The 10,132-nt window shown below is 36.3% G+C and overlaps 2 protein-coding genes across 2 annotated transcripts; both read left to right on the forward strand.

The window, feature by feature from the left end:
• On the forward strand, positions 1-5,689 carry LOC100259892 (protein FAR1-RELATED SEQUENCE 5). Its single transcript, XM_002273476.5, has 2 exons — positions 1-2,505; positions 5,014-5,689. The coding sequence occupies exons 1-2, from the start codon at positions 391-393 to the stop codon at positions 5,176-5,178; spliced, it is 2,280 nt and encodes a 759-aa protein (XP_002273512.2). The 5' UTR covers positions 1-390; the 3' UTR covers positions 5,179-5,689.
• A 1,819-nt stretch (positions 5,690-7,508) lies between these two features.
• On the forward strand, positions 7,509-9,947 carry LOC100254782 (cyclin-dependent kinase B2-1). The gene is made up of 8 exons (XM_002276114.4): positions 7,509-7,835; positions 8,475-8,616; positions 8,720-8,781; positions 8,862-8,973; positions 9,052-9,145; positions 9,240-9,309; positions 9,404-9,575; positions 9,703-9,947. The coding sequence occupies exons 1-8, from the start codon at positions 7,609-7,611 to the stop codon at positions 9,793-9,795; spliced, it is 972 nt and encodes a 323-aa protein (XP_002276150.1). The 5' UTR covers positions 7,509-7,608; the 3' UTR covers positions 9,796-9,947.
• The last annotated feature ends 185 nt before the right edge of the window (positions 9,948-10,132 follow it).

Below are 10,132 nucleotides of genomic sequence, written 5' to 3' on the forward strand. Positions count from 1 at the left end.
AATCAAATCATAACTTTGAATATCCCATTCTCACAGCCGTCGGTTTTATGATCTGTACGAGGCGTCTGCGGGAGCAGGATTCTAAACTGCACCTCGAAGCACTGATTCACCAACTCAGAGATCAACTCCCACTCCTCTCGAGTCTCACCACCCCCAACCCCCAAATTCGCTGCTTTCATCTAATCACTGATCAGTAATCAGTGTGAGCAAAAACCCTAGAATTAAACCCAACTTTCTTTCTTTATTTTTCTCTCACTGCGTGGTTTTGATCCTCTGCCGCTGGCCTACCTACCCAGATTGACTACACGCTCTCGATTTCTGGTCAGTCTCTCTCTTTATCTTCATCGAGTTCAAATGCAGTAAGCCCACTTAATCGAATCGCAATCCACCATGGATTTCGAGCCTCTGAACATTGAAAATGAGGTGATGGAATTCGCCATGGGCTCTGGGGAAGAAGACAACGGTCTCGACTTAGAACACAATGATGAGTATGAAGGTTATAACGGCGAAATGATGGAGAATTCTTCTGCCGCTGGTCGGGATTCACTGGCTTTGAATGGGGACCCGAATCTCGAACCCTCGGAAGGAATGGAATTCGATTCTGAACAGGCAGCTCGAATTTTCTACAATTCATATGCGCGTCGCATCGGTTTCAGTACCCGAGTCAGCGTGTACCAACGGTCCCGTCGGGACGGCTCAATCATTTGCCGCCAAATTGTGTGCTCCCGTGAAGGGTTTCGCCGGGAGGGCGGTGAAAATCGGTCCAAGCGGCAGCGGACCGTGACTAGGGTTGGTTGTAAGGCGCAAATGACTGTGAAGAAACAGAATTCTGGGAAATGGGCTGTGACCAAACTCGTAAAAGAACATAATCATGACCTTGTGCCTCCTGATAAAGTGCATTGCCTCCGCTCGCATAGGCATGTATCGGGGCCTGCCAGAAGTCTGATTGATACTCTTCAGGCGGCTGGAATGGGCCCAAGCGGGGTGATGTCCGTGTTAATTAAGGAGTCCGGTGGGATTAATAATGTTGGTTTTACAAAAGTTGATTGCCAGAATTATATGAGTAGTAGCAGGCAGAGGACCCTTGGGAGTGGGGGTCAGCATATTTTCGACTATTTGAAGCGAATGCAGGGGGAGGATCCTGGGTTCTTTTGTGCCGTGCAAGGTGATTCTGAAAACCCAACTGGAAATATTTTTTGGGCTGATGCCAATTCTAGGGTGAATTACCAATACTTTGGGGACACTGTTACGTTTGATACAGCTTATAGAACCAACCGTTATCGGGTTCCCTTTGCCCCATTCACTGGGTGGAACCATCATGGGCAGCCTGTATTGTTTGGCTGTGCATTGCTACTTAATGAGTCAGAGTCTTCTTTCGTTTGGCTGTTTCAGACTTGGCTTGCTGCAATGTCTGATCACCATCCCCTTTCGATCACAACTGATCAGGATAGGATTATTCGAGCAGCTGTTGCACAGGTTTTCCCTGGAACCCGACACCGTTTTTGTAAGTGGAATGTATTTAGAGAAGCCCAGGAGAAATTGTTCCATGTAAATCAATCACACCTCACTTTTGAAGCAGAGTTTCAGAGGTGCATAAACTTGACAGAGACAATAGATGAGTTTGAGTCAAGTTGGGAGTCTCTACTTGAGAAATACAATCTCCTGGATAATGAATGGCTTCAATCGATGTACAATGCCCGCCAGCAGTGGGTGCCAGTTTATCTTCGTGATACATTCTTTGGGGAGATGTCAATAACCCAAGGCACTGATAGTATAAACTCATTCTTTGATGGTTATATAAATGCATCAACTAGCATTCAGGTGCTGCTTAAGCAGTATGAGAAAGCTACTGCCAGTCGGTATGAAAAAGAAGTAAAGGCAGACTATGATACAATTAACACTGCACCAGTTCTAAAAACTCCATCTCCTATGGAAAAACAAGCAGCAAACCTTTATACCAGAAAGATATTCACGCAATTTCAGGAGGAATTAGTAGAGACTCTTGCTAATCCGGCAACTGTAATTGATGATGGGGGATCAGAGGCTTTGTATCGGGTTGCAAAATTTGGGGAAGACCACAAAGCACACTTCATTAAATTCAATGTTTTTGAAAGGAAAGCTAGCTGTAGCTGCCAAATGTTTGAGTTTTCTGGTATTATCTGTAGGCACATATTGGCAGTTTTTAGAGTAACAAATGTTCTTACACTGCCATCTCATTACATCTTGAAGCGCTGGACAAGAAATGCGAAAAGTGGGGTTATATTGGATGAGCACACTCTTGGATTACCAGGCAGTTCTCAAGAGTCTTTAACTGCTCGCTATGAAAATCTTCGTCGGGAAGCTATCAAATATGTAGAAGAAGGGGCAGCATCAACACATATTTATAATGTGGCGATGGATGCTCTACATGAAGCAGCAAAGAAAGTTTATGCTGCAAAGAAACAGGGTGCTGGGGTCACACCAAGTACTTCGGTTAAAGAATGCCAGCTTCAATCTAGTTCTGTGGTTAGTTCTTTACTTCTCTTCACATAAAAGAGTTTCACTTTACATGGCTTCTACAATGTATCAATTGTGCTATCTTTTCCAAAATATATGTTGCACCTGATGTTCCTTACATGGCTTCTACAATGTATCAATGTGTTTTTCTCCTCACTATTGTTTTTTCTATAAAAGTTTCTGTAGGCAATAGGGCTCTATTCATTATCAAATTTGAAAGGCACTAAGAATTGAAAATTGCTAGTTTCTTATCTGTGGATATCACTGCTATCTTTTCTTGGAAAATTTGAATAGCCTACCCTATTTCTGAATTGTTTTCTACCATAAGTTGATAGGTAGGTATCCTGTTGTTATACATTTATACTGTGTTGTATTTATGTGGGGCTTCTATCTTTTTATTTTTATTTCTCTTCTGAGTTGCAGATTGATATGTATATATATATATATGTATGTATGTATGTATGTATGTATATATGAATGTATTCTTCTCGTTGACTCTGTATCTATGTGTACTTGTTGGTTTAATCTTTATGAAAACATAGGTTTCATGTTTGTTTTTCCTCAGCAAGTATATGATTTTATTTTTGGTTGATGAAAGCACAAAGGTAAAAGGAAAATTTTGTGATTATTAAATCCAAGGATTTTATGCTTAGGGAATCCAAAATTAAATTCATTTCTAAGGTTGTTGTGAATAAGATTAAACCATGTGATTAAGGTTTCCCTTTAAAGGAAAACATTTTTAAGGCATCAATAAAACCAATAGTGCTTCCATTAGGAAACAAATTCTAACTTAGTCGTTCATTACGTAAACTTATAATATTTGCATATTGAACTTCTATGCAATTTCTTCTTGAATGTCGACACTACAAAGTCAAGTCATTGAGCCATTTTCCATCTTTTCAAATATCATGCTAAATCTTCATGTCAAAATGAGTTCCAAAGTTATCCTTTAGGGATTGTAAGCCAAAGTTTGGCTATTTCTTATGCATGCAACTAAGGGTTGTTTTTATGGAAGTTGTATTTTTTATTGATGCATTTCTTCACCTCTATTGATTCAATATCAATTATACACGCATAAGTGTATGTGGAAGGCACTTGATGTCCCTATACTCTAGCTTACATTTTGAGTATTAAATCACCGTATTCAATCAATTTGACCAGAATATTTTTACATTTTGAGGGGATCTATTATGCAACAAATTCTATTTTTAGGATAGAATGTTTAGTGTAAGATCTTCATCTCTTTTGTTGCTGCTAATGTTCTCAGTGTTCTTTATACAGCAAAGAATGCTAAACAACTAGGCACATTATTCACTAGGTGCATGTGGGCTTCCTACTGCAAATCATCAAATGTGCCTTTGTTATAAACACTTCTAGGGGCTGAGAAATACTGTTGTGGCCCTGGGCTCCAGATTTCCAGATGTGATCTTCAAAGATATCTATAATTCCAAGTTGAGGATGATATCAAACAAGTGCTAGTTAATAGGGAGTGTAATTTTGCCTTTTAAGAGTTAAACTGTGATCTGCATTAGAAGATGCAACATTATTCAGAAACTTAGTTTTTAGTAGTTTGTGTCTGTTCAAGCTAAAAGATTATGTACCATATATACCTGAAACCTCTGACCTGGGTGCTGATTCTCCTGGACCATTGTTTTGGAGAGGCAACCATTAGCAAGATTCCAGAATGTCCAATAACTTGTATAGAACCCTCAGAGGCAATGCAACAAACAGGGTATTGGGCACCATACCATGCTCATTAGTTGACCTTCATGGTGCTGGATTTTTCAAGGTCTTATACCTTAGGTTCTGAAATAAGGGTCTTGATTATCTCCGAGTTTTTTTTTTTTTTGATAAGTTTGATTATCTCCAAGTTTTGAGTATACATATCCAAGAAGAATACATCTTTGGCTTGGAAACTTCTAGGGCTTTGTATAATTTGATATGGTAGAGGTGGTATAGGTATAGCTTGAACTCATTGAAGGTTAAGTGTGATGATAATGAATATATTACTAAATATGGTTTTAATAATTTCATCAATTTGTTGCAAGCCGGTTATAGTCTTAGCATACCCCTACCCAATGTTTGATGGTTCTCTCTTTTTAAAATTTCTGCTATGCATTTATATGATCATGTTTATATGTTGTGTTCACCAACTTTGCATAGTCCACTGTGCCACATTTATGATTTTCATCCATGTACTGGGGAGAACTCTGCCCTACAGTAGAGAAAGATGAACCAGCTACTGTCAATTAGAGGAAATGAGGCATGAACCTTGATGGTTCTATTCAACTCAGCTCTATGAAAGTGGGATTAGCATTGATAATCAACAACTTGGAATAAACATCTTGTTCTATCTGCCTGTCTGATCATAAATGAATTTGTTTGTTTTAGAATTAGCTCTGATCATGCTTCAACACTTTTCCCCTAACCTGTTATTTTGTGCTTATTTGATTTCATGGTTATGCTCCTACATTCCTCTTTAACTAATCCCATGTCTCTTATATTTCTCCTCTGTAGGAGCAGGACAAGAGAATTGAAGAACTGACAGCAGAGTTGGAAAATGCAAGTCAGAGGTGTGAGGCATATCGAGCCAGTCTGCTTGCTGTTTTGAAAGATATGGAAGAAGAGAAATTAAAGATAGCAGTGAAAGTTCAGAACACAAGGCTGAATCTCAAAGGTTGAACTCAGAGAGATGGTGGGCATGCCTTATCCGTCATCGCCTTCATCATGTATACTACAAAAATAGCAGAAACCAAAGAGTGTGAGTTGGGTTGGTTTACATTGTGATGGACTACCCATGATCTCTACATATTTTTCTTCAGTGACCAGAAGAGAGTACAGTTTTTTTTTTTTTTTTTTGTTGCCTTAGCCCTAGCACCATTAGTGTGATGTGTATTCGTTGTGAAGAATTCTAATTGGATTTATTTCTTAGGTTAGGAAGGTGAAGTAGGGGAGTGGTAGAGGAGCTGTAGGTAGGAGTCTTCGAGTATCTTACAGTAATATCATTGTTATTCAATGAAATTGCTTTGATGATGACATCCTATGCCCATGAAATTCTCATACCTTATATTTGGTTCTTGTAAAATCTGTACAAAAAGAAATTCAAAGGTAATAGTTTATGTTTACATGCTTTTGAAATTCATTGTATTTGTTTTTCTTTTTATATATAAAGATTAAGGAATTTTCTTCTGTATTTTTTTTTTCATAGACAATTAAAGGTAACAGTTTATTTTTTTATTATTTTTTTTTCCTTTAACTGGAATCAAACATAGTTTTAATATTTCAAGAATTATTTTAAATTATTTTATACTTTTAAAATGATCATCTAATTTTTGTAAACAAACATTGTAAGCATTAGGAGTGAGCACTCACTAATATTCTTTGTCAATGAGAAAGTCTTTGTCACACCTAGATCCAAAATTCATTTGGAAATTAAATCTTTTGTCAAAAATAAAGATTTTCCAATGGTTGGTTATTAGAGATATCCTTCCTTACGAGTTTTTAATTGCTAGAAGGTTGGAAATTACAAACAAGTGTCATTTTTATAATAAAAATACTAATCATATTTTTAAATATTGTCATTTTATTCAAGAAACTTAAGATTATATTAAGTATAATTGTCCGACCCCTCTTTTGTATGAAGGTGACTTCCTATCCTGACTTGAAATGATGTATAAAAATTATAAAATTAACTACAAAATTTTCAATCATCCTATGAAAAAAAATTGTCATTATCTTATGGAATGTATGAATTTATATAAATCAAGTATTTTTTAAGATGATCCAACACAACCCTTTTCTCATTCTTTAGCAAACTACCTTAAATTTTCAAAATTTTCATAATAATATGATCGGTGGATATATCATATTCAAAAAAGTTTTATTTCTATAGGAATTTTGTTGTACATAAAAAAAAAAAAAAATTGATATATTATTCGTACGTAACATAATATATGCCTAAATAGGAAAAAAAAAAAGAGCCTTTTATCTAATAAAGGCATGAGTCTATATTAATTCAATGAAATAATGATTTCGAAAGTTACAAAACAAATTTGAAATGTCCCTCAAATAGTTGAAAAAAATATTCATTAGATTCCTCTAATTAATGGAGATTTAAACTAAAATTTGATGATTTAAGAGCAGAGAATAAAAATGTATCATAATGGGTTACTAGAAACTCTAATGAAATTATAAAAATGATTATAAGTAGACATCTAGACAATGCTTCAATAATTATTGTAGAATATATGACTTTAAAAAATGACATGTTTGTTATCAAGAACAATGAGTTTTTAAATATAAAGATTGAAGGTGATTAAAAAACAATAACAAATTATTATAATAAAAATAGTAATATTTTTAATTTTATTATATTATTAATTGAGAATATTTGAAAGTTATTTTAAAATTTAAATATTTATTATTGTCGTCATATTTATAAGGAAATAAAATAGAACAATAAATTGTTTAGTTAAAAAAACATTTATAAAAAAAAAAATGATCATCTGGTGATCAAAATTTTCTAAAAATGTTACAAAATTTGGTTTTGAAGATTATTGTGACTTTTCATTCAATCGAATTTATAAGTATTTTACTTGGTAATGTTTTTTCATAAAAGAAAAAACATGTAATAATAAAACATCAAATTTTAATTTTTTAATATAAGATTTTTTTTTTTTTTATCACATTGTAAAAATTTATTTTTAATTACAATTATATTTAAAAACTCCACAAAAAAAAAAAAAAAAAAAGAGGAAGAAGAGAAGATAAAATCTACTGAACCTTCATCTCGGCGTGTCGGGCTATTTCTAATTCAGCTTTTCATGTATTGGATCTGATTCATTCTCACATCAAATGAGCTTCAAATGGGCTTGGGCCAGACAATTAACCGTTGGGCAAAATCCGTTTTGAACTGTCGTACAAGGCAAGCGCCCCCATGATACCAGGGGCTTTCTCGGGAAATCACAATGTTCTAGCCTTCAAGGTTTGAAATTCAAAAATATTTCCGTTGGGCAACGAGTCCTTGCTTTATATATAAGATATATTGGCTCCTCCTATATGCCCATTCATTTGATCCCCCGTTCTACTTTGTGTGTGTGAGAGAGAGAGGGAATGGAGAGAATTGAGAATCAGAAATCAGCGATGGAGGCATTTGAGAAGCTGGAGAAGGTAGGGGAAGGGACGTACGGGAAGGTGTACAGAGCGAGAGAGAGGGCAACCGGAAAGATTGTGGCACTGAAGAAGACACGCCTCCATGAGGACGATGAGGGTGTTCCTCCGACCACTCTCCGTGAGGTCTCCTTGCTTCGCATGTTATCCCGAGATCCCCATGTCGTCAGGTCTTCTTTATTCTTTTTCTCAGTTTCCTTTCTGTTTCAATCGGTTTTAGCAACTTCCGATTTGGGGTTTCATTTTGAATCCATTCTAGGGTTTTCTTTGATGGTATCTTGCGAATACTTTGTCCTGTCTTGTTATAATCCGATGTTTAAGATCTGTCTTTGCCCTTATCTTGAGTTAATTCATGTCCGCAGAATCAAACTATTGCTAATGCTCTGGGGGTTCTCTCTTATATTGGAACGATTTATTATTCTTGATGTTTGTTACAGCATAGGTCAATTCTTTCTTTTGTTAATCTTCATGCCTCAAATCTTGCAAAGAATAGCATAATAAGGAACTTGATCAAAACCCTAGTCTGTCACCGAAAGAACTGACAAAACAACAGACAAAAAAATAATCAAAACCCTGGTTTGTCACTAAAAGATCTGAAGGAAAAAATAAAAAATAAAAAAAATCTTGTGTAGTTGCAATCAGCAGATGTAGATCTTTGGTTTTCAAGTTCCCCAATTCTAAAAACTTGAGATGCTTGAGAATCTTTTCTCAGAAATAGAAGGGAAGCGTGACCCTGTAATTGTGTGAACCATTCCTTCTGTTTCAGTGGGTTCATAACTGCAAAGTTTTCTCTTGTCATTGAACTACAGATTGATGGATGTTAAACAAAGCCTGAATAAGGAAGGGAAAACGGTTCTGTACTTGGTGTTTGAGTATATGGACACTGATCTTAAGAAGTATATCCGAAGCTTCCGCCAAACTGGGGAGAATATTCCCACAAAAACCATTAAGGTATGAACCAACAACCATCTCTTTCTCCTCCATGGGGACCCAAAAAATTGTTGTAGTTGTTCCATCTGTTGACTATAATTAATACAAATAATTTTTAATGCAGAGCTTGATGTACCAATTATGCAAAGGTGTTGCTTTCTGCCATGGTCATGGGGTATTGCACAGGTGACAATTCTCTTTCTCCCTCGAATCTCCATCTTCTTTCTCAAATGGGTCCTTTCTCTGAAACTGTTTTAAACTCCCAGGGACCTTAAGCCTCACAATCTCTTGATGGACCGCAAGACAATGATGCTGAAAATAGCAGATCTTGGACTGGCTAGGGCGTTTACTCTTCCTATTAAGAAGTACACTCATGAGGTACAGGCTTATTTGCTCAACATCAAATTAGAAGTTCCTATCAGGCAATTAATAAAATGTATCTGATCATTGTTCCAGATACTGACTTTGTGGTATAGAGCCCCTGAAGTACTTTTGGGGTCTACCCATTACTCAACTGCAGTAGATATGTGGTCAGTTGGCTGTATATTTGGTATGACTCCCTTCTATAAATTAGCATGTTGCGAGTATATTGTGTACATCAATAGAAAATTTGCCTACTAACGTTCATTTCATTTGGATTGTAGCTGAACTAATCACAAAGCAAGCACTCTTTCCTGGGGATTCTGAACTGCAGCAGCTCCTTCATATTTTCAAGTTCAGTGAGATGGGATCCAGTTTTGGCATGTCCAGTTTGATGTATCTTCCCCTCTGCCTATCAATTTAACCTTTTTTTGGGATTTTGATGCAGGTTACTGGGCACCCCCAATGAAGAGATGTGGCCAGGAGTGACGAAACTACCAAACTGGCATGAGTTCCCCCAGTGGAGCCCAAATCAGAATCCTAAGAATTCATCATCGGCTTTTCCTAATCTGTCAGCAGCTGTTCCTAATCTGGATGAAGACGGGCTTGATCTTTTATCGGTAAGCTAACCAACAACTTCCGACAAATAAGTAAACATCATTTAAGGGGGGTGACATTGGATGGTTTGCTGATTTCTCAACCATTTTTAAATAATTGACAATTGAGAAAGCAACTTATGTTTTGCAGAAAATGTTGAAGTATGACCCTTCAGAGAGGATTTCGGCAAAGAAAGCTATGGAACACCCTTACTTCGACGATCTGGACAAGGACTACCTTTAAAAGCAAACACAATGATGACCCTGCAGAATCACTTCATTTTGTGAATCTAGCTTAATGAATTACGATGACTAGCTAACAAAACTCTGTACTGAAACTTATTTGCTTGCTTTCCTCAAGCATATTTTAGCTATAATGATGGGTTTTTCTGCTTATTCCTCATTTCATTTCACAGCAAGAGCTATCTGCTTGGCTCAGTTAGAAAAACATTGTGTTTCTTGATCATCTGCGAGCACATCTTCCCATTCTTCATTTCCATTACATTTTCTTATGGAAAGGATGATGAAGAAGAAGGAGAAGAAGAAGAAGAAGAAAAAGACTGGAGTAAATTTCAATTAAA

This window comes from Vitis vinifera, chromosome 18, assembly GCF_030704535.1.
Source record: "Vitis vinifera cultivar Pinot Noir 40024 chromosome 18, ASM3070453v1".
NCBI classification, from domain to species: Eukaryota; Viridiplantae; Streptophyta; class Magnoliopsida; order Vitales; family Vitaceae; genus Vitis; species Vitis vinifera.